Source organism: Barbus barbus, assembly GCF_936440315.1.
Source record: "Barbus barbus genome assembly, chromosome: 21".
Classification (NCBI taxonomy): Eukaryota; Metazoa; Chordata; class Actinopteri; order Cypriniformes; family Cyprinidae; genus Barbus; species Barbus barbus.
The window spans coordinates 15970523-15998434 of record NC_136749.1 but is presented as its reverse complement, the minus strand read 5'-3'; the positions used below and the strand labels follow the sequence as shown (position 1 = coordinate 15998434).

Below are 27912 nucleotides of genomic sequence, written 5' to 3'. Positions count from 1 at the left end.
TTGTGTACAAAGACAGCTAGTCTAGTAACATCACGCGGGAACAGATTGTTCGTCAAAAATACATAGCCTATAAAATCATTTTCATAAAGTCTACCATAATTGGAGGACTGGACCTACAGTATACACAATTAACTAAACCGTCAGTCTTGCACTAAACGGGTCTCCCACTAGAGGTACCCCTCAGGACAAATTTGCCAGTGTTTATATTGACTGTATTTCGTAGCTCAAACGTGCTGAGAGGGCAAATATGAGCTATTACACACTTAATTTTAACACTTGTATCGTTAAATGTCTTGGAGCTTCACTCTGCCATATAACTTCCTTATAGTTTTGCATTCCTACTGATCTTGAACTGTAACTTTTAGAAAACATTGCCAAAAGTTTGAACAATAGTTTCCTGAAATAAACATTAGCTAATGACAATAAACGAAGAAAAAAATGTATGCTACAATCATCAAATGAGGCGAAACCACATCTTAAAAAAACATGATGCAGTCCATCCACGGCATACGTAAGAGCGCTACTTCATAGTGAATAGTTTCAGAGCGCCTACCCACAGACTCAAGTCAAATGCTGAGGCGCGTAACAGTGTAAGTGGAAGTTCGCAGGTAGGAGTGCGCATTTCTTTCTTCACTCTGTGCTTTGAAATACTTTCTTGACTTCAGCGTGCTATGCCTTCCGAAATTTTGGTTGGAGAGGGGGAAGGACAGGATGGAGAACAAGGCGACTGATGTCTGTATGGACTGAAGACAAGAGCGCGCTATGGAGTTGACCGCTCGCTTTGCGCACTTGGATACCAAGGTGGATGGCAGAAACTGTGATGGACTTGTCAACCACAACGGGGAAACGACGGAGATAAGAGTACCGCTGTCTCACATGGGGAAGAGACTCAGTCCGATCGAGGGGGGAAATCTTTACAGACTGCGTGACAGAAAGTTCCTTTTGGAGGACAAGAAGCGCCTCTGCGCGTGGGCACTGGGAACCGCGTTGTTAGGCATTCTGCTGATGGTATTACATGCTGAGCTGTGCCCAGTAGTGTACCAACCAGTAAGTAGATCTACTGCTATAATCGTGAGTATACACAAACCAGTAGTGCGCTTAAGACAACCGAGTGGTGAATTTGATGGATGGAGCATCAGTTTTTGAGCTCTAGAGGGTAAAATAATATTCAATAAAGAGAATTCTCCCCCAAATTTAGAAGAATAGACAAAAAAGATGATTTACCCAAATAAAGAAATTAAACGTTCCAAAATTACGCCTGGTTGAAATATAGGCTACATAGCTCATTTTAATTTAGTTGTGTGCAACTAAAACGTCGTTGCTGAAGCAAAATCTTAACTGTTTTGTTACGCTGTAAAAAGTGGATACATGTACTATTGCTGCTTGATCTAACCCTTGAAATGACTTTAATTGGAGTAAATTAAGCTGATCTATTAGTGATCTATTAAATAATATTTCACTTAGACAAAACACGTTCGTTTAGGGAGTTCATTGACATTCACCAATCAAAAAACCTCGGGAACTTCTCTGAGGTCTCACATCGGGTCCTTGCGGGTGGATGCCACACAAATGCCTTTATACATCAATGGAGTTTCGTTCGTTCCGTTCCACAAATCAGCCAGTTATCTCGAAAAATGCTAGCGTCGAAGGACAATCGTCGTTTCTTGAGAATACATTAATGGGGGTAGCAGGTTGACCAAAAGAGAAAACCAGATAGTGTGCACTGTAATCACTGTCTTATTACCTGTTATGTTTCCCAGAGTAGTCATTATTTTGATGAGTCTGGTCATTTATGAATTTAGCCAAAGCAAATCACAGTGCAGTTCAGTGCAGTGCATTGTATCAGTTCATGCATTCTCTAAGATTTGAACACATGACCTTGGTGTTGCTGGCACCTTGCTCTGCTGTTTTATGTATGGAACAGTCACATATATTTTGGATTTTATTTAATAATAATAATAAAAATGGTTTGTATATCCCTGAAGCCAGTTTCACAAAACATTCTTAGGAATAAAATTATTTTTGACTGCTATTTTTATATTGTGTTACATACGTCTGTCATAAAAAAGGAAACAAAAATGGCCCTCAGGAACATTCTTGCCAACGCCTTGGAATTTATCTAAAGAAAATTCTTCTTTCTGTACAATCTTTTTTTTTTTTTTTTTTGAATCCGGCCTTTGCAAAGCCTGTCATCTTATTTGTAAAGAAAAAAAAAACAGATGTTCTTAAGAAAATATTTGAGAATTTACGAGTTTTTAAAAAACTGTACTTAGGGACATTCTTGCAAACTTCTTGGAATTTATTTTTTAAAATTTCTTAATTTTTCAGAATTTTTTAATTTGTCTGGCCCCTGCTCTGATTTCCATTTCATAAATGTACGAAAACACTCATTTGAATACATCATTAAGTGTATACCTCATTATATTATTATGAAAGGAATCTGAATGCATCAGCTGTTTTAACTCTTTACCCATATTTACAATGGCTACAAGAGTGTGATAGAAAATCATTATTATTTAACATCAATAACAAAAGCTACAACTTCTACATTTAGACCTTTATAAAATGTATTACTCTTCCTTTTTGCAGCCTCATACTGTAATAGTCAACATGGGTGACTAAAGAGTTTTAAAGTCCTCACTGACAACTAATCAGTGTTTTCATCTCTGTTTTCTTGATTCGCTCTAGCAAGTTTCCTCCAATTATTTTTGGTCATATTGCTTAAAACTTAATTTTGATTATACTGCTTCAGACAATTTAGAGAAAGAATTAATTTACGCCTCCAAAGCATAGCCTACTTCTGCAACCGTAACAGTGTATTTAAACTTACCATTCTCATGGAAACCAAATTATACAGGAAAAGCAGCTATTTATGCAAGTTTTTCCACATTTTGTCCCCCTCCCTTTGTGCTGCTCAGACTGCCTATTGCATCTTTCCACACCATTTAGTGCATAATTAGTGCCTGTTTGAATAATGGATTTGAGTGTTGACCTCAAACGGGACAAAAGCACTATGCTGATTTTCACGTGCTGTCCTGTCCACATACTGTGATGATTGAAGTGGGCAAAACAAACTTCAGCACTACCCCCTGTAAATTGTACATACTGTTTCCTTAATGTTATGTGTGCATTCACAAACATCAGCATGAACACAAAGAAAGCATTAATAATTTTTTTAAACCAGTATTGTGAGAAACCTTTATAATACTGCGTATGCAATTCAAACCAACAAAGCAACCATATATACTTAGCATCACTATAAATTGTTTCTATAGATGCTAGAGTCTTTAGACTTTGGATTTAAAGGGATTGTTCATCCAAAAATGAAAATTCTGACACAACAGAAGATATTATAAAGAATGTTGGTAACCAAACGATCGATGGTCTCCAGTATTGGGTAGAAAAAATGCTATGGAAGTCAATGGCTACCAGCAACTGTTTGGTTACCAAATTTTTTCAAAATATCTTTTTTGTGTTCAACAGATAAAAGACACTTATACAGGTTTGGCACAACTCAGGGGTGATGACAGATTAAATGATGACAGATTATTAATTTTTGGGGTGAACTATCGCTTAAGGATAAATTGAACAGAACTGTGTTCATGAAGTTTCCAAGTCTTTATACAACCCAAAGTATGCACTGATTGGGTGTATAACCTATTCAATGGAAGTTTCCTCCCTAAATGCACCTGGTCTTATTAAACGACTTTCGTTATGCCAGATTTCACTCTATGAAATGTGGTCTCTCGTATTGTTAAATTTTCCATTGATGTCTTTATGAAAATACATGGCCAAGCAGTCCGATCTTCTTCAAAATGTTCAACTCATCTTTAGTGCATAAAATGATTTGTTGGCCACAGAGGGGTTTCACAGAATTCTAACTGATGCAGGACACCTTGCTTAACACCAAAAGTGCAAGGAACCTGATCTATGAAACTATCATACTATCATTTTATCAGACTATAATTTTTGCCCATTTTCTTCTGCCGAGGTAATGGCATTTGCTCATGAAGTTGCATAGCAATGCACATATTTGTTTTATATTATTTTCATTGCATTGGCATGGAGAAGGAACACATGCTAACAGAACAATATTCAAGCCACAATAATTTATTTAAGCACACCTGTTTTCTCTTGGAAAACAGGTTATGCAGGAAAATTGGCTATTTATGCAAGTTTTTCCACATTTTGTCTCCCTCCCCTTTGTGTTGCTCACACTGCCTACGGTCATATTGCATCTTTCCACATCATTTAGTGCATAATTAGCGCCTGTTTGAATAATGGATTTGAGTTTTGACCTCTAATGGCATATAAGCTTGATTTGGATTTCCATGCGGTATCCTCCCCACATAACATGGTCACTGGAGTGAGCAAAGCAATCTTAAATAGGATTCTAAAAATGTTAAATTGTTCCACATCTTTCAACAGGAAGCACCTGCCTCACTTTATTTAAACCAAATGTAATAATTAAACAGAGGAAATTACAGTGAAATACTGTAACTTTAGACTATTAAATATTTATCAGTTGTATTAACTAGTAATTTTCAGTTCTTACGTTGAAAAGGAATATGACACTGTAACCTTTTTTTGTATAATTCACTCTCATTTTCTTTGTTTTGTCTGTTCTCTCCAGGGATCCATATATGCCCTCTCCATAAATGGTCTCATCAGTTTCTCCACGGGGTGTTTGCTCATTCTCATCATCGCCTTCCATTATAAAGACATCAGAGTGAGTGTTTTTGTCCAATCTGAATCCATTGAATTGCCTCTTTTTAATGTCTGAAGAAAGTACTCTTAAAGGTACAGTTCACCCAAAATTGACAATTCTGTCATCATTTAGTCACTCTCATGGCGTTCCACTCTCATATCGTACTTCTGTGTACCACAAACAAAGATATTTTTTGCCCATACAACCTCAGAATTAACATTTTTCGGTGAACTATCCCTTTAAGAAATTCTTGAAGAGTTTAAAAAGATTTGGTACAATTGTCAGTTTAGTTTCTTCTTGTCCTTTCTTGTTGTCATACTAATGAGAAAGGAATGCCACTTGTTATCATCTGTGTTGACAACTGAAAAAGAAAACAAATACAAGTATACATTGATATGAGTGATGTCATGTCCCTATGAGATGCTTTGAAGATGTTAAATAGCTTAATACATTAGAAGATTCTCACCCTTAACCATTATTAACTCAACTTCCTTAGTCATTTATAGTGGAAAATACTAACTGTAGTTACAAACTGTAATACAAACTGTAGTGTATGTTGCTTTGGGTTAAGCAAGAAAGAATAATTAGTAAAAAGTAAATTGAGTGAGACCAATGAATGAAACCAGACTAAATTTTAACAGCATCAAACTCAGAAAACGTTTCACAGCAGGGGATCTGCAAGTGCAGTATCGAGATAAAAAGGCAAAAGTGTGAGGAGCAGATGGGGCTTATCTGAACTCCTCACACAGAGTCAGCAATATGGGGGGGCTAAAGGGACCTCAAGTAAAAAAAAAAAAAGTACCAAACAGTCAGTTACACTTCACTTTACTTTGACTCATTTGGCTAAACAAAAGCGAAGTAGAAAAAGAACTGATAACATATATGTGTGTGTGTGTGTGTGTGTGTGTGTGTGTGCGCGTGTTTGTTTGTGAGTGTGGCATGTAAATGTCTGTCTTCTAAAATCTGGTGTACTTTGAGAAAGTATGACATTTGGCCAAAAGTCCCCACTAGTCTTAATTGCCTCAGCACATGTAAGGCCTCACTGTAAAGCCTCATTCTAGTGACACAATCTCTGACTGCCTGCAGCTGGATTAATAGATTAGCTCATATCAAAGCAAATAAATGTAAGATTTCATAGGGGCTGATATATTTAGTGTTGTACACTGAAATATTTACACTACTCAAGATTAAGGGCAATGCTTTTGCAAGTAGTCTTGTGCTGATTAAGGTCACTTTTGAGTATTAGTTGTTTCAGTTGTGATTCCTATCACAAGGAACTTATGCAACCACATGTTGCACAAGGAAGTGTACAAGAGTGCAAAAAGGCTTTTTTTTTTTTATGAAGTATTCATGAAGCAACATCATTTATTTACACAGAAGTAAGAGAATTTGTATGAATAATTAGTTAATTTATAAGTTCATGCATTTCCTGGGAATCAAAGCCATGATCTTATTGTAGCTGAATTGTGAGATATAAATTTGCAATTATATCAGAAAAGTCGCAATAACATTTATGTTACTTTTTTATAAGTCACAGTATTTGGTGCAGTTTAGCATTATGAATTGTTCTCTCTAAACCATGCCTTTTTTGCCACAGTATAGGTCTATTAATTTAAAATGCCAAAATGTTTGATCAAAGTATTGCCATCGTAGCGAATGACCTCATGGATGAGGAAAAGTTTGCAGTGCAGAGTGACATTTTCAGATTATGCAGCAGCTAGAAGTGGTATAAGTGTAGCAGGAAAATGTAAGCAACGATCAAAATTACAACCGAATTCTGGTCCATGTACTTTTCAAACCATCTGTTGTAATCCAAGATGACTGTTGATTTACATGGTGTTACTCATTTTCAGCTCTAAGTCATGTTTAATATTTTTTGTGTCATGTAATTAATGAGCCATTCAGTTGTGATTTATGGTTTCGAGTAGTTTCACTGACACACTTGTCCTTCACAAGAAAAACTTTTTTACAGCTGGACGTCCTATCAGGGAGGGCAGGGCTGTGTTTGTTTTGGCCCCGTTCTTACAGTGAATCAAGAACGTCTTGCTCACTCGTTTGTCTCTGCCATACTTTGTTAATCATTGCTTCCTTATGAGATCAATCAAGTGATTCTCTTTTTGATACACATCCTGCCTCTGTTTTTCTTTCCTTTCTTCAAGCTTTTCATCATTGACCACAACCAGGTGGACTGGCGCATTGCCATGACCAGTAACCGGGTGCTTGGCATCTCCCTGGAGCTCGTTGTCTGCGCTATCCATCCCGTGGCTATCTACCTGAGGCCCGATATGGAGGACAGACTCGGGGGGAAGCCAGAGCAAAATTCTTCCACCCCCCTCTGCTTGTCCTCCAGTCACAAAGAAGTCATGCTGGATGTGGAGCTGCTGCTGTCAGCCCTCATGTTCCTGAGACTGTATCTCGTGCACAGAGCCGTCCTGCTACACAGCAAGGTACTCCTCAGCGCCTCGTACAGGAGCATCGGCTCCCTCAACAACATCAACTTCTCCTTCCGCTTTGTGCTCAAGGTGCTAATGAACAAGTATCCAGCCCGTACGCTGCTGGTCTTCATTATGTTCTTCTGGCTCTCGGCGGCTTGGATGCTGCGACTGTGTGAAAGGTACAGAATGTGCAATTATTTGTAGAGAAACACAAACACTTTTGCAACAGTATTTATTATGCTTTTTCCATTCGCTCATTAGAAACAGCTCATCAAGTTTTATCATGCTTCTTCTGATGTTGATGGTCAATTTGAGTTGTGGTCATACGTTTCTTACCAATAGATTAATTTCAGGAACAAACACATTGCTCTTCAGCACCAGCTCATTACTGACTGTCAAATTTTGAACAATGGATTCTAGTTTACTTGTCACGGCAAAGATGAGTGATTCATTAACACTGTTGTCTTTTCTGCAACAATCCGTTTGAAAGTTTCAATCAGTTGAAGTTTTGCACAATACATGTCTTTTGTATATTTACACAGCCGCTCTCTGTCTCCACCTATAGGCAGCAGCAGGTAGAGACAGGCGGCATGGACACTGCACTATGGCTCATAGCCATCACCTTCCTCACAGTGGGATACGGAGATGTGTCCCCTCACACCAGCTGTGGCAAGGTGGTGTGTCTCTTCACAGGCGTCATGGTAAATAGAACTCTGAACTAACTCTTAACAATTAGGCATGTTTCTGCTGCTAGATCTATTATTGACAAAATAATGAAATTGCTTTTGTTGTACTAGGCTATGTACTTGAAGGAAGTCAAACAGTCCTACTGCTTCACTGAGCTCCATTTCTTTTGTTTAGTAAAGAAATAAAATATGTTTACCATTATCATATGTCGTTTTAACTCACTCTCAGGAAAAGAAAAAAAAAGGTACAAAAGCTGTCACTGGGGCAGTGCCCTTACTAATATGTATACCTGAGATACTAACATGTACCTTGAAGGTACTACTATGCACCTTTTAGGGATAAATAAGGTACAAAGGTATACCTTTTAAAAAGGTACTTCCCTAGTTACAACCTTAAAGTTACAAAAAAATTACTCTTATGCACCGGTTCGTTTTAATAAGTGAGTCAAAAAGATTCACAAAACAGATTCAAACTCACTTGTAAACTGGTGCTTTAAATCAAAGTCAGTTAGTCAGTGAATCGTTCAGAGTCATTACTGACTCCCTCTTGAGACATTTTCCAGCTTTGTCCTGTTAGAAATAAACTGTAACTGTGCCATATACTTTACATTTTACTGACCCACATGTTAATACATTTAACGATGCATATTCATAACATAATTCAATCAGTTAATAATAATCTTAGCAAGTGTGTATGTGGTTTGTATGTCATTTGTCTACTAAATGGCACCTGCACTGGTTTATCAGTGTCTGCAGTTGCTGCAGCTTCTGCTTCATCACATTTTAAGCATTGAGACTGAGTTATGAGATCCACGTCCATCTGGACACACCTTTTGTACAGTTACAGCTGTTCTTCTACCCTTCCTGACAGCGACACTGGAGTCCAGCTGGGATTTCAGTGATGCTGTGCTGGCAGGCTCACTGATGAAGGATGAAGATTATAATTTAAATAGAATCACAGTCTGTGACATAATTCGTCTGAATTAATAATTAGCATTTTAACAAATATCCATTAAATCATTTTTTGTTTATCATAGATTGTACACTGAAATCATATCTTTAAGGCATTGTGAACATATTTACAAAATGCTTTAAATATGGACCCTCAGGGTTTGTGTGTGTGTGTGTGGGGGGGGGGGGGGGTGTATCTGAGCAAAGAGTTTAGTAAGTGAAGAAGGGAGGGAATGATTTAACATTATGATACACAGATTGTTTTGTCTGTAAACCAAGTACTTTGGTTACACCCGTACAAGATAATTTCAGACCGAATGATTGAAAATATAGTCGATACATATTAATTTCATGGCGAAAGTTAATAACAAGAAGCTTTATTAAATATTATTCTTTAATATTTAATATTATTATATTTTAATGAAATATATATTAATATTAATATAAATATTAAAATATATTAGTTCATAACATTAGGGTCAAATGGTAGTTTCTATTTTATAATTAATGGTAACACTTTACAATAAGGTCCCATTATTTAACGCATTAACTAACAATGAGCAATACATATTTTGAGGTATTTATTCATCTTTTTTAACATTAGTGTATAACTTTTGATTTTAATGATGTATTATTAAATGTTTAAATGAACATTACTTGAAATGAATGAATGCTTTAGTAGTATTGTTCATTGTTAGTTCATGATAACTGATGTAGTTAGCGAACCAATGTTTACAGTGACAGTAAGAGCGTGTTGAGAACATGTGCTGCGTTGTGCCATATGTTTGTGAGGGTTGAGTTTCCAGCCTCTCTCTGACTCAGACAGCTGCATCTGCACTGGACTGTCCGCCCTTCTCTTCTCTCCATCCCTCATTTCCGATCAGGACAGATAAGCCAGCAGGATAGGAGCATGGGCCTCACACGACAGGAGCATGGGGCTAAAGCCAAACCCAGACACCTCCCTGACACAGTGGAAAATAATCCTTCACTCCTCTTTCTCTCCCTTGCTCAGTGTTTTTATAAGCTTTCCCCTTTTTTTAGGGAAAACTTTCCACCATTGCCATTTTTAGGTGGTTTATAGCATTTGGCGCCACTAGATCAGGAGGGTGTGCCAACCTGTGCCCAAGACTTGGAAAACCAGAAAAAACTTTCCTAATCCAGTTAGAACAGTATACGGGTGTTCATTAGTGTGGGATAGCCCTCTCACCTGTAGCTCATTCAGCAAGGGTTCAACATGCCTGGTTGCCCAATGAAAATGCCTCCTATCACTTTCTCGACATAAGTGAGGTGAAGTGACATACTGCCAAGTATGGTGACCCATACTCGGAATTCGTGCTCTGAGACTTTAATACCTGTCAGGATCAGCTTCCATTGTCACCTGTTGCCTATGCATTTAACCCATCCAACGTGCACACACACAGCAGTGAACACACACACACACAGCAGTGAACACACACCCGGAGCAGTGGGCAGCCATTTATGCTGCGGCGCCCGGGGTGCAGCTGGGGGTTCGGTGCCTTGCTCAAGGGCACCTCAGTCGTGGTATTGAGGGTGGAGAGAGCGCTGGACATTCACTCCCCCCCACCTACAATCCCTGCCGGCCCGAGACTCGAACCATTAGGCCACGACTTCCCCACATAAAGACTTTAATACCTGTCAGGATCAGCTTCCATTGTCACCTGTTGCCTATCAAGTGGAAGTGTGATGGAGCGTCTGTGTGTTTGTCTTGCATCCAACACCTGCACTGCAAAAAAGTGTATTCTTAATCAGTAATTTTATCTTGTTGCCCAAATTGAGGGGGGGGGGGCACAGTTAAATTGCACTGGTTATAAACAGGGTTATTATAGTTAACTAAAACTAAAACCATAAAACATATTTTGCTACTTAAAATAAAGTTTAACTGAAATCAAATAAAACTTTTAAAAATAAAACATAAAAAAACTAACTTATTTTATTTCAGATACATTAATGTACTAAAATAACTAAAACTGAAATAAAAATGAATAAAAACTACATAATTAAAAACCTAAGTACTAATTAATTAAGTACAAATTATCTTATTAAATCATACAATTTTATGATTAAATTTTACTAAAACTTTAAAATTAAAATAAAAACATAAAAACTAATTTTAAATATGAATAAAAACTATAATGGTATCTCAATCATACTAAATAACTCTGGTTATAAATTACATTTCATAAAAAAGGAACAAATAATTAGATAAGTGCAAATTGTAGAAAGCTATATTCTCTGAAAACAATTTCTTAATAGCTTCAAGTCAAGTCAAGTTTATTTAGAATACACATTGTTTCACAGCAGCTACAAAACATTGCAATGTAAACTTTAATATCGTCATGCCTTATTGTTGCTTTTATCAGATGCTTGCCAATAATACAGTTTGCATTTTGTGATGATAGAAGCAATCAAGAAGTTAAGCTATGCTATTGTATATTGTATTTTCATGATGATGTTGTGTATATATACAATGCATTTGGGCATAATTATATCCAGCTTTATAATAAAGAGCTCATACTGCTTTGCCGCCCGAGTAATTTGGTTTAAGTATGCTTGAATATTTTGGGGGGAAAATCTTGCATGAATTCCTAAAAATTCTGCTTATGGGGTGTGGATAGTTCAAAAAAAGAATGTGTATCTCCATATATTAGATTATAACACAGAGGAATTCACAGTCTGCCAACAGAATAAAATAACATTTTGGGAGCAACTCTTGTGAAAAATGATGGTAGTATTAAAGATTTTGCCCTTTGAATTGATTAATTCTGGCTTGCTAAGATGATTGACTAAGGGGAGTTCTGTAATTAAACTTCAACATTTTCCTTGACTGCTGTGAATAATCAACTATGGAAAAACTGTAAGCCTTTGTGTTTTCAGAACTTTTAGTCAATACCATGAAGAAACCTTAAAGCGATGCTAACTATACTTTCTTTCCATAACAACTAACTGGCTCTCTCTTTGTCTCCCTTTCTTTATCTCTCAATCATTTTGTTCTCTAATGCAACAAATTAAGGAGTTCAGGTAAATGAACTGTTTAGTGTAAAATTACACGGAAACATTCTTCACAGAGACGTACACTTTCTTCCATATGTATTATTTTAGCTTTTGCTTTATCGTATTTTATTAATGGTTTAAATTGGTATGTTTTTTGTTTTGGAAAAGCTATCCAAATTTTGAAATTGATTTGAATAAAATAAATGCCATTATATTTCATTCGCCCAAATATGATTTATACACTTGCTACAAAGAATCTTTGTGGAATTCTGTGTACTGTCTGAATATCATTAACTCTGAATACTTTGTGTCTGAGTACATGTTTGGGATAATGAGACAGATGGTAACCATGCTCATGTCTATGTGTTTGTTGTCAGGGTGTGGCATGTACTGCTATGTTGGTAGCCGTCATGACTAAGAAATTGGCGCTTAACAAAGGGGAGAAACATGTGCATTTCTTCATGATGGACATTCAGATCTCCAAGCGGGTGAGCAAGAGAGACCACCACATAAAACACTCCATAAATGGCATCCTCTTTCAATTCTTCATTGTCTTTTTGTCAACACCTATGTGTGCTTGGTTATTTCCTTATGACCGATTTGGTAGTCATAAAAAAGATACGTTAATGATAATCAGACTTAGCTTAGCCATTTGGGAATACTTAACTTAATCTTTAAAAATATGCCTCCGTTTTGGATGAGAAACATAAAAAGCAGTGACCCGGAGGATGCAGAGTCATGGATGAAAGCAGCGTTATTTTTTCCGCACCGCACTTGTGTTATGATTTCGGAGGCTTTTTAGAATATAATTTTTTCCTTAAAGTGTGGGAAAAAGCTTAGGATGGCCAGGCAGAGACGGCCGCTGAGCTCTTAATAGACCACAAAAGGCATCAAAGGGAGGAAACAATCAGGTCCCTGTCAGGAAAACTTGTGTCAGTCCATGAGAAGCTTAACTAAGGCAGGAAATAAGATGCACTGATGTGTGTCCGTTTGCATATCCACTGGAAAAGAGTGAAGGAGAGAAGGTGCTGAGGGCTGGCTCTTGATGCTGAGGTGGGCAGGCGGGCCGCTTGCACTCCTCTAACAGGATCCATCTGTTTGCTTATCAGAGGGAAGGAGGAGAGAGTTTAAAAATAAATGCATAGAGGAAGATGGTACACTCTTAAAAATAAAGGTGCTTCACGATGCCATAGAAGAACCTTTTTGTCTATATGGTTCCATAAAGAACCTTTAACATCAGAAGAACCTTTCTGTTTCACAAAAGGTTCTTTGTGGTGAAAGAAGGTTCCTCAGATTATAAAAAGGTAAGGAAGAGATGGTTCTTTAAAGAACCTTTGACTGAATGCTTCTTTGTGGAACCAAAAATGGTTCTTCTATGCCTATCGCTTGAAGAACCTTTTGAATCACCTTAATTTTTTGAAGAGTGTAGATGCTTAGAGTTTCCACAAATGGAAATTAAATCAGACTGCTTTGAGTGAGCAACCACTGACAGGTGTGTCTGAAAATGTACTTATACATTTCATTATTTCTCACCACTGAAAATATACGTTTTCAAATGAATATTCTAGGTTTTAAGCTGATCGACAGCATTTTTGATATAAAATTTCAACAAAAAATAACAGTAGCACTTTAATTAAAGCCTTTATGTATAATGCATTATAAAAGTAGTTGTAATGCATTGTACAATCTCATAAATAATTGTAATTACAGTTAATACATTATAACACTTATCAATTTATTATTACAACTCACGTTATGATGAATTATAATGTCCTTTAATAATAAGCCGGGGGCAGTCATGGCCTAGTGGATAGAGAGTTGGACTTGTAATCCGAAGGTTGTGGGTTCGAGTCTCAGGTCCGGCAGGGATTGTAGGTGGGGGGAGTGAATAACCAACACTCTCTCCACCCTCAATACCACGACTGAGGTTAGACCCTTGAGCAAGGCACCGAACCCCCAACTGCTCCCCGGGCGCCGCAACGTTGGCTGCCCACTGCTCCGGGTGTATGTTCACTACTGAGTGTACACTTGGATGGGTTAAATGCAGAGCACACATTTCACTGCTGGTTATACTCTGTATAATTGTGTATGTGACAAATAAAAACAAATTATTTATTTTTTTATTATTATTATTTATCATTTTGACCTGTATATGATCTGTGGAAAGCTGACACAAATACTTGATTTTTTTTTAAATCACATTTTAAATTATTATTATGTAATTTAATTATTCATGTAATGTATTAAATCATTATCATACTTAATTTATTATAAAAAATATAATTTAATAAAAATATATATTATGTTAGTTTTTAAATGTACAATTTATATACAAGGTAAATATAAATACATATTTTATTTAAATTATTATTTGTTTTTATTATGATGAGGAACTTCAAACAGAAGTGAATGTGGCCCAATTTTTGGAAAAAAGGAAATATGAAAGGACTTAAAGCTGTAAAGCTATTACAATCATTTTTCTGTTATTTTAGGGTTTCTGATGTTTTGTTATCATGGACAAGTTGTAAAATTAGATACAGAACAAAAAAAAACCTATTGTTAACAAAGACATTGTTTCCATTGCGGCTATACTATTGAAATCCTGAGTATTTTAATGTTCACAAACTGGCCTCATTTACTTTTATTGTGTTTGCCTCACTGTAGACCAGTTTTTTATTTGATGTTTTTAAGAGGAACAAGTAGAAATAGTTTTTGTGGTAATCAATATTATGCCACTAATGATGTTGACTGAGTTTAACTAAGCCCAGAATATTCCTTTTGTTCATGAAGGTCTGAACCTATGTTTTTTTAACTGGGCAAAAGCCATATCCTGTCACAGGGTGTATCGTTGAGTGTGTGTGTGTGTGTGTGTGTGTGTGCATGCCACTGGTCCTACTCATCAGGCCCTGTGATGATTTGCCTTGATGATACTTTAAAGGAAGACATCTGGACACAGTTGGACACTCTATTAATAACCACAAGCACACAAAATTGCCAGGGAGCTGGTGACATCATTATGAGCAGGTCTTCAACAGGAAGACACACAGACAATAATAGAATCATAGAAAGCAGAGAAATGTGTGATTTAAAAAAAAAAAGCCCTTGACTGTCCGTAACCCACATCTTTATGATGGCTATTCTCATCCTCAAATCACCCTCAAAATAACCATGACTTTTCCTTCCGTTCCCGTCTTTCCATTTTTATTTTCATCAAGGCCGCCCCCTTAATAAACTGCACCAGTTTCCTTACATCCTGTCCAGATTTTCTAGTAATACTCTGTTATGTTATAATTTGTCATTTACACAATCACATTACAATAATCATGTTATAGTTAGCGAGTGTAGTTAAACAGACAGCAACTTGTACGGTAGTTTCAGACAGTGTTTGATCAGCCATCTTCTGAACAATGTAAACATGCCACAATTTACTTAAGGAATGTCTTACAGACTGTCAATAGACTATCATTGTAGAGCTATGATGGATGGATTACTTATTACTCTAATAAAATTCTCTGTGACACAGATCCGGCACGCAGCAGCTAACGTGCTGAGAGAATGTTGGCTGCTGCATCGCACCACCCAGACAAAAGACAACAGCGGAGAGCATCGCCACCACCAGAGATGCCTGCTGGAGGCCATCCGTGTGTGAGTGATCCATTACAGCCAGCACTCAACCATTACACATCGTACTTAGAGATTCACTAGAAGAGAAAGACAGAGGGTCTGTGGATAGCTGACATAAAACAAACTGAGCAGTTGGAACAAAAAAACTTTTTTTAAAGAAATATATAATTTAATATCTTTTAAAATGTATTATTATTTTAAATGATAGATAGATAGATAGATAGATAGATAGATAGATAGATAGATAGATAGATAGATAGATAGATAGATAGATAGATAGATAGATAGATAGATAGATAGATAGATAGATAGATAGATAGATATATTAGATATATTAGATATATTGACACTTGTTTAAAATATAAACATATATAAAAAATATGAAAAAAAAAATTGTTTTGATGATTATAGGTGATTTTTATAATAGGTGAGTTTTAGGTGCTAGGTGTAATGCTATTTTGTGTATTTTTTAGCACTTATTAACAAAACAGAAGTCTATATAATGTTTTTATTTATTTTTTTAAATCCGGTATAAACTTATATAAATTTGTATGATAAAGTACACATTCTAACTGTACCTCATGCAGCTCATCAAAACCATTTCCTGTAAATAAATATATGTAGAGAAAATGTTTAATATGTTTAATATATAAATTAAACATTAGATATGACAATGAGCAAACTCATGCAACAGTTAACCAATTAAACATCTGGCCCATCACCTGGAATATTTACTATTTAAGCCCATGGCGATAGGACACGGAATATACTCCACTTGGTAGTTTTCTATAAAATCCTTCATGACTTATCAGTTCCACAGAGGTCAGTTTATGCAGTGTGAAGCAGTTTGGATAAAATGTGGTCTTGTGATTGTTTATCTTGTGGTCATTGCGAGAATGGCAGTTTCCCCATCTCTCAGCTGATTGTTGACCGCTTTATTGTTTACAATAAGTCCTGACGTCTTCCTGCAGATAAGGGGCTGAGTTTGGGGAAAGCAGCTCAGCTGGCTGCCCTCTTTGGCTGCAGTTCCTTTATGAGCAGTGAATAGGAAGCGGTGATGTGTGAATTTACACTGCAGCGTTTAACATCGTTAATGACTACAGGAATCTGGCTCTTAGAATGTTCCATGTGTGCATGTATGAGATCCGTAAGTAACCGTGGATGGCTGTAAGGGTGGAGGGATTCTGACTTCCTGTTTTACAGTTAGCAGAACCACCAAAAATGCTCTGGAAAGAAAGTGGGTGCTGCAGCGACAGCTAAAACAGCATGCCAAGCAAGCAGACCGCCAAATAGTTAGGAGGTCATTCTGGTTTGTGATTTTCGGTCCTTTCCCTTTTTGCTCGCATGACACATGGACACCGGTCATTTCTGCGTGCTTCGGCAGTTGCTGATGGTTCCCCTGCAATAAGAAAAAAAGTTTCCGTTTTGCTTTTTTAGGACACAACATAATCAGGGACAACTGCAAGTAGGCCTACTGCAACAAATACACAAATGTACTGCTAAAACTTTCATTACGAGAGGTCGCAAAATAAAGCAAAAATTCTGAATTTAACCCTGAAATGGCCTCAAAAGCCTACATGAATGCAAAAAATGTTTCAATACTATTCATTTGTTCATTACCAATAAAAAAAAAAAATTCAGTTGAAGTAATTAGAAATAGAACTATTGTATGTCTATGTGAGAAATGTTTGCACTCATGGATGTACAAAAGAGGCCTATCAAATGAAATCACTTTTTTTTAAAAAGAATAATAATATCCATAATCATGTCACAAACCACATTTCTGACAAATACAGGGAGTGTCAATTAATTAAATATTACTCTTGACAAAACTTATTAAAAAAATACCAGTCAATATTCTGAGAAATGCATATGTCAGTATTGTCACTGTAAAATTAAAACTATTTAAAATTGAATTCATAATTCAAATAAACTGAAAGAAAATAAGTTTAAGTTGGAATACTAAAATTACTAAAAGTAAAACTGAAATAAAAAAAGCTAAAACTATAAAAAAACTAATTGACAAAAACTTTAATAAATACTATCAAAATGTTAATAAATACTATAAGAAAATCAATATCAATTCTATATCAATTCTATTACAGTTTTTCTCAGTTGCTTTGGTACATTTCTCGAATCATCCTTGACATTTGCAAAACAGTAAGTGCATTTCTCAAAACAACTCGTACAAATAGCAAAACACCATGGATTACCTGCAAAAGCCAGTCTCTTGTTCAAAATACTTAGTTCATCTTTCAAAAATACATTTCTGTGTCAATGAACATGTCAGTGTCATCAGAATGACAAGTCCTTGTGTCATTGTGTACGGATAAGACAGTCAAATTGCTTAGTCATGTTGTCAGTATAACAGTGTACTCTAGAGGGATGTTCTGATGTAAACTATGGCTACAGTTTTGATGACAATTATTGTAAATTGTATGTTACACCTTAAAGTAAAGTAAAAAGTAAAGTAAAGTCGTGACGTATTGTCAAGTATGGTTACCCATACTCGAAATTGGTGCTCTGCGTTTAACCCATCCAAGTGCACACACACAGCAGTGAGTAGTGAACAAATGCACACACACACACACACACACAGACACCGTGAACACACACCCGGAGCAGTGGGCAGCCATGCTGCAGCGCCCGGGGAGCAATTGGGGGGGGTATCTAGGAGTTTGATTGCAAGAGACTGGACAAGATTCAGATTTACGCTTTTACTGTTTGTACTGTAATTTGTTGACAGACCATGTCATTGCGATACAGAAAGGAAAAGACAGCACTGCATAGCAAAAAGAAAAAAAAAACAAAAGTAGAAATGTGAACATAGGACAATCTCCTTAGGGAAAACCGTACATGCAGTGCTGTAGGAATTACAGTGCAGTCTTCCTACACCTTCTGACGTTCCTGTCTGTTGGGCCACAAATTCTCACCCACATCACAATGAATATCTTCTCTTGCGATGCAGCGTGGAAAGAGACTTTTAGAGTGACTTATTCAGCCTCTGCAGGCATCGGCTGTGATGTCATCATACGCTGCATGCATGGCAGCCAGAAGGGTCATCTGTGTATGTGGCTGGCGATCATATACTTTCCATCTCAATGCTGAGAAAAATTCCTCAATGGGGTTAAGGAATGGAGAGTAGGGTGAGAGGAACTCCATCAGCATCCTCTTGTGGGCTGCAAACCATTGCCTGATGATGTTGGAGTGATGGAAACTGACATTGTCCCAAACTATCACATACTTTGGCAGGTTATCTCCAATCTGACCCCTCTCTTGTTCAGGGATGAGATCCCTGTAGAGAGTGTATAAAAAGGTGACAAGACGCTCTGTATTGTATGACCCAATAATGGGAATATGCGTTAGCACACCATTCTCAGAGATAGCAGCACCCATGGTTATGTTCCCGCCCCGTTGGGACCAACTGTAGCTCTGTGGCCAATGATATTACGACCACGCCTTCTGCGTTTCGTTAAGTTGAAGCCAGCCTCATCCATGTAGATGAAGCTGTGCGGTGGTTCACTTGCTTCCAGTTCCATTATACGCTATATCCAGAAGACACAAAATGAGTTTTATGAACTACATGCATTTTCATTTTGGCCAAGATACAGTTACATCAAATGTATACAGCACATATTGCATCTTCTTTTCTACAGCCATAGCAAATGTGTAAAGTTCACACTTACTGTACTGTATATCACTATACGATGTTGTACTGTTTACTGTGAGGTACAGTTGCTGCATGCTCATACATGTTTTACCTGTACATACTGGAAGCGCAGCTCCTTCACTCTTTCACCATTTATTTCAAATGGAACTGTGTACAGCTGCTTCATATTCATTTGGTGTCTTTTCAGCACCCTGTCAATGGTTGAGATGCTGACTGTTTGGATGTTTTCAAAGATGTTATTGTCCTCTATAATAGCACTCTTTATCTCCCTTAGTCTTATGCCATTGTTTTCTACAACCATGGTGCAAATGTTTGTAGGCAGGGGAAGTCGTGGCCTAATGGTTAGAGAGTCGGACTTGTAACCCGAAGGTTGCGGGTTCGAGTCTCGGGCTGGCAGGGATTGTAGGTGGGGGGAGTGAATGTCCAGCGCTCTCTCCACCCTCAATACCACGACTGAGGTGCCCTTGAGCAAGGCACCGAACCCCCAACTGCTCCCCAGGCGCTGCAGCATAAAATGGCTGCCCACTGCTCCGGGTGTGTGTTCACGGTGTGTGTGTGTTCACTGCTGTGTGTGTGCACGTTGGATGGGTTAAACGCAGAGCACGAATTCCGAGTATGGGTCACCATACTTGGCTGAATGTCACTTCACTTCACTTCACTTCAAATAGCCTCCTCCTGTTCAGGTGTGAAAAGGGGCCCTCTGCCACCCCTGTGAAGTTGTCTTGCAATCCTATGTGGAAAAAATATAGTAATGCAAAATGCAAGTGGAATACTGTAATATTGCATCAAGCATTACAGAAAGTATACAGTATTACAGTACAGTGCCTATTGTTAGATTACATACCTGTTCTGTCGATGAAAAGTCTGAATGATTGAGGACACAGTTGTTCTCCCAACATTTGGCTGCACCCTTCGACCACCCTCTGCCATTGTAAGCCCATGATTGAGAACATGGTCTACAAGTGTGCCTCTTATCTCATCAGGAACACGCATATGTCCTCTGCCTCTTCTACCTCTTCCTCTGTTTTGCTTCCCATCTCCTCCGCCACGCTGCCTTACTCCTCTTCCTCTTCTTCTTCTCCCTGGCTGTTGACCCCGTCCAATTCCTTGTCCTTCCATTGTCAGACATTGTAACATTGTGTTGTGCTCCGGCTATATACAGTATATACTTGCCAGTTGATGGTTCATGAGATGCACCTTCGTTAGAGAAAGTCAAGATTCACCTGGGAGAAATTTACCAATTCAGGACAGATTTAGAAAAAAAAAGTCTAATGGAAATGAATAGAAATATGCTTGACAACTTGTTCAACCATTTTGCATGTAAAGACTTATGCTACGAACTAATGCCTAAATGTTGTGGGGGGTGAGACTATTCAACAGAGACCCATTATAATACATTTTGATCAACATGACATAAGCAATTGATAATGTAGGAAATAGCAGATAATTGTATTTGCATGGATATACCAAAGCATTTGCAACTTGTTCAAAAAAATTAGAAACTGCTTTTTTGATGTGCACATGTGACACGATGTGAAGATTGAACAGGTTTGAGAATTTCAATTCTGATCTGAGAAATGTACCAAAGCGACTGTAAAATAACATTGTTTTGACACCCATTAAGAATACTTGTAAAAATATTATTTTTATGAAATATGGCCAGCACATGTGAATGATATTGCTGATTTATGTGAGATTTAGAAAAAAATAGATGGAATATTAAGTATTAAGTAAATAATATATTTCACGAAAACCACACCCGTGGTCATTTCGGGGTTTTTTTCTTCTCATTTGGGGGTTATCTAAAGGCTGACATATAGGAGACAACATATAGGAGAAACTAGCTGACGAGTTCTGTTAAAACCATTGTACCAGAATGCAATGCATTTTTTTCCTGTCTCAATTAGATTTCGTCACCTGCGATTGAAGCAGAGGAAGTTAAGGGATTATGCCAGTGAGATGGTGGATCTCTCAAAGGTAAGTCAGACATACATCAGACTCGTGTCTAAATCCGTTTTCCTGAAAAAAGAGGCATTCACCTAACCCAGACATATAAATGTTCAGTGAAACCATAAAAAATCTCTGTAAAAACTACCTTACGTCTGACAGCATGTTGTGTGATACTTACAGCTGTGCACATAAAAAGAAAAACAAGACCTTGATGTTTCACAAACCATATCTCCTTAATATTTTGAATGTGAAATATGACCAAACTTTGAAAGTCTTATAATGCTGATATGCTTAATATGGGGTGGGGGTCATCTTACACTAATGAAATACAGCCAGGATATTATCTGAAAATAGTTTTGGTCTTCAAACAGATGCAGATGATCATGTGTGATCTGAGTGCAAACTGGAACAGCTCTTATCATGAGCTTGAGCAGCGAATCATCTCTATGGAGCAGAAGCTGGACGAGCTGGGACGCTCCTTCCAAATCACCTCTGAGCTGCTCACACAGGCGCTACATCGCCGCAGACTGGACCACAGGTAATGCCATCAACAGTCTTTATGTGCTTGACCTAATCGAGTAGGTTTATAGTTTAAAGCCTGGATCTATTTCTATACAGGTGACCTGTGACATCTCTACTGAAGGCTAATGAGTGTTCTTCAATCAAGCCTCTTGAACTGATGGAGGAACTTTATGATGAACTTGCAAAGGATTAAGAGCAGCAACAACCATAGCAGATATTGTTCTATGTTAAACAGACGTTCTGTCATGTGTATTTATGAACACTTCCTCAATGCTACAAACATGAACTTAGGAAAAGGTTATTTTGGTTAATTTCACTTCTAATTTTGAGTTTCAGTTTATGATTGATACCAAAACTATGAGACGGAAATTGTGCTGTTACAATAAGGAACAAATTTAGATTACTTGTGTGAAAGTCACAGAAGGATTGCAAAACTGACAAAATTTGAAAAAAACAATCAGTCTTTCTATAGTTCCTGTTCCTAAGTGAGACTGAAAGAAGTTAGTCTTTATGAAACTGAAGATAACACTTTAACTTCAGAAATTTATCTCTGAATTGGGAAATATGAATCATACTGAGCAACTTGATAATAACTTTATGACTCTAATTTGATACACCATTTTTCAGTTATGTGCGTACAACCTGGTAATGACACATTGATGAAGGTTTCTGTAACTTGCTGGCAACTTTTTCAAAGGGAAGTCAGATAAATTGTCATTAGGTGTCAAGGATAAGCCAGACTTCCTCACAGACTATTGCCCTTGTACGCTGGTATTTTTAGAACAACCTTAATTGAGGCAGAACCACCTGCACCCAAAGAACCCCAATAAAAAAATCTGGGAATGACTTGAATTTCCATCAGCCCTTTAACCTGACAGGGCATCTGTTGAATGACGGCATGTTGCGGCTCTAATTACACCATGAAAAGGTTTTGCATAGTATGGTCCTCAGAATACTGGTGTAACGGAAAAATCTTTATTGCTCAAGCCTGTATTTAAGTTCATTAAGGCAGAGGTTGTCAGTCCTCTCTGGTATCTCCTCCTGGTGGACAAAAGTATGTTGCATGTTTGGCCATCATTCCTGTTAAGACTGTGCTTGTTCTGTATCGTTTGTGATGAACATTTTCAAAATAGTCTCTCAATACCTAGATGTGTAAGCAGTATGATTATATGAGGACAATGGGAATAAGAAAAGATATCAGGTCTGTTGTATGTAGTTCTTTTTGATAAACAATCAGGAACTTTGTCTTGGTTTTACTGCTGTCTTTGTATGTTTGAAACTGCTGGTATGAGGGAAGCATATGAATGGCACATTATTTCACCAATCATTAACTGTTGCTGCTTATTCAGGAACATAGTGAAGCAAACCAGAACATTTTTCTCGCTTTAGAATCAAGATAAGTTGATCAGGAATACAGTTTTGCATGTTGTATTGTGAAATATACATAAAAAATGCCAGGAGAAAATGACGGAAAAACGTTTACAGCATTATTTTTGCACATTTTAATAAAGCCATCTCATGTTAACATAATTTTGTGTTTTCCCAACTACATGACGACGAGAACGCTTTGAAAAAAATTATACAGAACACTGCCCTGTGTATTTATATACAATTTTTTTTATTACAAATGGGTTAGAATGAATCATTGCTTTACAACACAAAACCCATATAAAAATGAAAAAAAATGTTTGTTTTTTTTGGTCATTAATAAATGAGAGTTTGCTTGCCTACTCTTTCAGTAGTCACATCCATCTTATGACAGAGAAAAAAAAAATCTATAAAATTATACCAGTGCTCACATCACATTTCTTCTGATACAAAACTTATCTTTAGGGTTAAAGTGTTACTATTTGTGCTATTATGGATTTAGACTTCAGTTTTTAAATTCCAAAGTCTTCAGGTCACTAAAAAAATTTTTTAAATAAAAAAAATCTGATACACCACTTTTGACCACATAATAATACAGAAGATAGATATAGGGCCAAAGAAAAACACAATTTGCAGTTGACTGAAAGGTGAGTTTTCCATCTTATGTGTGTCTCATTTACACAAACCATTCAAACAGAGACAGACTGTGAGTTTTTTCGAGTGTGTTTTGAAAGTTTTGAGTTTTTAAGCATATGCCACAACAGTGCAGATGGCCTTGTAAACATCTGTCCACAGCTACAGTCAAAAGTCGCCTTGCATTTCTTCTTCACACACCGCCTGCCATTTCTATGCTTTCGCTTGTGCCACGTCAATTTATGCGCCCCTTCAAATGTATTTCCACACCGTGCACAAACAAATCGGACCGACTCCGCATGCTGGACCTGGTGTCTCAGCAAATGCAGCTGCCTTTGGAACGACCTTCCGCACTGACATCTGTACAACCTTGACCCACGGTGTAAGTAGCGGTGCCGCACCTTCAGCGATGGCTGTCTTGAGACAGCACCACAGTGACGGCAGGGGAAGATGGTCTTGGAGCGCCAGCTCTGCTCGAGAGGCTTCTGTAGAGCCAAATCCTTGCTTTGGTTCACAAATATGGCCACTACCTGTAACGGAGCCTGAACCTGGGCAGGAGGGACCTGTGGCTGGTTGTGTTCAGTAGGAGCACTGAACAGGGTGGGACAAGTGACTGAGGTCATCAGCGGGACGTTTACAGTTAGGGGTCTAATATTAGCCAGAGGCGTTTGTCTCAGAACAGGCCTGTTGGCTGATACTAGACAGGGTGCTGAGACGTTCACTGTGGGTGAGAAGGATACGACAACTTGACTTGGAAAAGGTGGGATGGAAGGGTTAGGTATCCGAAGAGTCATCCTGGCCAGATTTGGCATCAAGGGACGCACTACTGGAGGTACACAGACAGGAACTTTCGGACGAGTGACACAAGAAATTTGAGGGAAATGGGGCCTGATAAGAGTTTGTGGCACAGCCACAACTTGTGGAACCAAATCATTCACCTTAGCAGGAACCAAAGGAGTTGTCTGAAGCAATTGCTGCAGCATCAAAGGTGGAGGATCAGGGGCTGGGGAAATTTTATTCGCTGAGTTTGTCTGAGTTATTTTGATCATTTTAATGGAGTTTTGATTGGTGTAAAAAGCAGGTGCAGAAGGTCTTATTTGACCGCTGCTGTTGGATAAAGGCACGACAGGTAGCTGGGTTACCACGGTGGCTGGCAAGTTAATGCCGCCTGTTGTTCTTCTCAAACAGACATGGTTTTTGAAACTGTCCAGTCTAGGGAAAACACTGTGGCAGTGTGCACAGATATACCCAGCCGCGGAGTGTTTTTCGGTCGTGTGTTTCAGCAGCAAGTCTTTATTCTCGCATACCACGTTGCACAGACAACAAGCAAACCTCAGTTTGTTCCTACAATCGTCCATGTGCTTCCCCAAATTAGCGAATTTGCCATAGCAGCAAAAGGGAGAATCGGACTGAAACCCAAATTTCTCTGCAATGTCAACTGACTCTAGATTCTTATTCGCAGGTCTTTTACTGTCAGGCGTCTGTTTCTTCCGTCTCTTTTTCTTTCGGTGACGGCCATAGGAGCTGCTTCTTGAGTCACTGTCATCAGGTTCTGAGCTGAAGTCCTCATCCGGGTTGTATGCCGTGTCACCAGGGGGTAGTGAGTCAGGGTTGACATCATCATCAGTGTCGGTAGTTTGGTCATCCTCCATCAGTCCGACTTCCTCCTCTGCAGCCACCTCACAAAATGCAGTTTCTCCGAGCCCATTCTCATCCTCATTCTCTTCCTTCAGTCTTAAGCTAAGATGCTCTTGCTCTGATTGACTCAAGCTGCAAGTATCATTTTGTTTATCAATAATAGGCAATCTTTCAGTTTCGGTTTTAATGTATGACACTTGATTTGTGAAGTTTGTATCATTGTTGATGTGCTTCTTGCAAGTGTCATTTGTAGCTGCTTGATCTGAGACACAATATGAATGATCCCTTAAGATTATTTTTCTCATATCAGTGTATCTTATGTTCTCTTTGTTGCTGATTTCTTCTGTCGGTTCCATTTTAACCACAGGTTTTACCTCCATTGCTTCTTTCCGATGCTTTTCCATATGTCCATTCAGATGCCACGTGCACCTAAAGAGAGCTCTGCAGATTCCACACATGAAACTTTTCCTTGGATGGGCATTTTTTAAGTGTAACGCCAGCGACATCACACGTCCAAACTTTGTCCGACAAAGGTGGCAATACACCTCAGCTGTGTGCGTCTTAAAGTGCTCAATCAGTTTATTCAGTAAGGGGATGTTTTCTCCACAAACACAGCACACAGAGCCTTCCTCACTTTTAGGTATCAGTGGTGCCATGTAGTCATCCTCATCACTGGAGTCTTCTGAGAAACCTTGTAGAGGTGTAGAGATGTTGTTGTAATAGCCCTAAATCAAAGAAAGCAACCTTGTGAAAACTGGTCATTTACGCAGTGTACATTTGATAAAAGAGCAGAAAACAGGTGGGGGAGAGGGGGGGGGCATGATGTCTTGCTTTCACTTTAATCTAATATTAATATATTACCGTTTAAATTTGGGGGATGGCAAGTCTTTTATTTTTTCATGTTTTAGAAAAGTTGCTTATCCTCACCTTGAGTGCATTTAGCAAAAAGACAATAATACAATACAATTCAATTATACAACATTAATATTTTGAAAAATTATTACAATTTAAAAACCACAGCTTTTAATTTTTATTTAAAATGTCAATTGTAATATAATATTAAAATGTAATTTATTCCTGTGATGGCAAAGCTGAATTTTCAGCAGCCATACTCCAGTCTTCAGTGTCACATGATCCTTCAGAAATCATTCTAATATGCTGATCTGCTGCTCAAGAAACATTTATTAATTATTATCAATGTTGAAAAATATTTTTGTGAAAACCATGCTTTGTCAGGATTCTTAGCTAATAGAAAGCTCAAAAGAACATCAATAGAAATTGTTTCGCAACAGGCCGTTTGATCAATTTAATGCAACCTTCTTAATAAAAGTATTCTTTTTATATATAAAATATTAATGACCCAAAACTTTTGAATGGTAGTGTATATAGTAGTCAACATTTGAAGTAGATCAAAACCTTTCATCAAAGTTGTCCTAAAACCAAAACAATACCTGTACTTGTCTTAGGACACCTTTGATTACGATTTTTTGATCCACTTCAAATGTTGACTACTGTAAATTCAGCAATATTTGCATTTCTTGTTAACTCATTTCCTAGTGAAAACGATATGCATGTAAACAGAGTCACCCAGCTGTCATGATAATCTCTCGGAAACAACAAGTCTAAATATTTAGCACAATGGCACAAAAAGCAACCATCTTTTTGACTGTGCATTCCAACAGAAATATTAGAACAGATCCCTAAACTTACATAAATAACACTTTTGACATACCACTACCAAGGAAACCAGTCTAAAAATGGTTTCAGAGCAAGATGAGTAAATGCTTTTTGTTTTAGCTCATGTGTGTGACTGAGATGGTCAGCAGATGGCAAGCATGCAATTCAGAATTTGTGTGTTTCACTGTAAGTTCATTGAAAGAGATGAGATGACGTTTCTCATGTAGGGTTAATTCATTGCACCACTTACATACTGTTGCTGCAGCTGTATTTGGGCACCAGCAACATGCTCCACCTCCTCAAATGGTAAGATTTCCATGCCAACTCTTGTGCATGCAGCTACTTCAGGCTGAAACAGTAAGAAAAACTTGGTAACCAGTACACAAAAAACGAGCAATAATATTCTACCTATACATTACATATACACCTGCATTACCGTACCCTGTGCAGCTTGGTGTCCTACAGTACAATAAAACTTTTCCTGAAATAGAAAATCAGTTTGAATCTTGTTCCAGAAACTTTAGAGGGTGTGGTCTGTTTGTGCAGTTAGATGATTTTCAGTTTTTTTCTATCAAAGTATAACAGTGACGTTTCGTCAGGCGGATATCACACTTTATTAAATAATAAATAAAATCTCTTAACCTGTAAGCAACCTGACATTTAAAAAGACAAGATAAAAGCTAGTGCTAGACCTTTCATTGCAGCATGTTTCTCACACCTTTTATAGTATGTAAACGGAGTAGAAGACTGGAGTCTTCCTTATAAACGCGGATACTTACAATATAATGACTTCATTAATAATTTTCGTGTTTTGGTGTTGGCTCCTCCCCCAAACATGTACACATGCGCGAGTCCGTCTCCTAAATTCGTCCGGACAACAAGTCTATGCAATGCGCATGCGCAACATCTTTCCACATTTTTTTATTTTTTCATATAGCTTCCTGGTGACAGGTGTCTTTTATTAGTCTACAATAAGATTTTATCTATTTATTTATTTATGCTATGTTACTGAAACACATTTAATAAACAATACATTTA

The 27912-nt window shown here is 37.6% G+C and overlaps 2 protein-coding genes across 4 annotated transcripts; one reads left to right on the top strand and one right to left on the bottom strand.

The window, feature by feature from the left end:
* The first annotated feature begins 504 nt into the window (after window positions 1-504).
* On the top strand, window positions 505-23285 carry LOC306886874 (intermediate conductance calcium-activated potassium channel protein 4-like). Of its 2 annotated transcripts, none has more exons than XM_079444223.1 (9): window positions 505-1047; window positions 4634-4729; window positions 6868-7322; window positions 7709-7844; window positions 12170-12280; window positions 15316-15437; window positions 20994-21063; window positions 21408-21574; window positions 21655-23285. In XM_079444223.1, exons 1-9 carry the CDS (start codon window positions 763-765, stop codon window positions 21656-21658), a joined length of 1446 nt encoding a protein of 481 aa, XP_079300349.1. In that variant the 5' UTR covers window positions 505-762; the 3' UTR covers window positions 21659-23285. The 2 variants fall into 2 exon arrangements, with proteins under 2 accessions (XP_079300349.1, XP_079300348.1); XM_079444222.1 differs by having other exon boundaries at window positions 578-1071; window positions 21655-23086.
* Window positions 23040-27715, bottom strand: LOC306886873 (uncharacterized protein). 2 transcript variants are annotated; one of them, XM_079444220.1, is made up of 4 exons: window positions 27654-27715; window positions 27316-27355; window positions 27125-27223; window positions 23040-25922 (listed from the first exon to the last, which is right to left on the bottom strand). In XM_079444220.1, exons 3-4 carry the CDS (start codon window positions 27191-27193, stop codon window positions 23616-23618), a joined length of 2376 nt encoding a protein of 791 aa, XP_079300346.1. In that variant the 5' UTR covers window positions 27194-27223; window positions 27316-27355; window positions 27654-27715; the 3' UTR covers window positions 23040-23615. The 2 variants fall into 2 exon arrangements, with proteins under 2 accessions (XP_079300346.1, XP_079300347.1); XM_079444221.1 differs by lacking the exon at window positions 27316-27355 and having other exon boundaries at window positions 23156-25922.
* Between the last annotated feature and the right edge of the window lie 197 nt (window positions 27716-27912).

Excerpts from the sequence above, each read along its gene's own strand:
- LOC306886874 (XM_079444222.1), top strand. The coding sequence starts at position 763 with ATGGAGTTGACCGCTCGCTTTGCGCACTTGGATACCAAGGTGGATGGC. Across the intron at positions 4,730-6,867 it reads TCCATTATAAAGACATCAGA|CTTTTCATCATTGACCACAA; the intron begins GTGAGTGTTTTT and ends CCTTTCTTCAAG. Across the intron at positions 7,845-12,169 it reads GTCTCTTCACAGGCGTCATG|GGTGTGGCATGTACTGCTAT; the intron begins GTAAATAGAACT and ends GTTTGTTGTCAG.
- LOC306886873 (XM_079444220.1), bottom strand. The coding sequence starts at position 27,193 with ATGGAAATCTTACCATTTGAGGAGGTGGAGCATGTTGCTGGTGCCCAA. Across the intron at positions 25,923-27,124 it reads TACAGCTGCAGCAACAGTAT|GGCTATTACAACAACATCTC; the intron begins GTAAGTGGTGCA and ends TCTTTGATTTAG.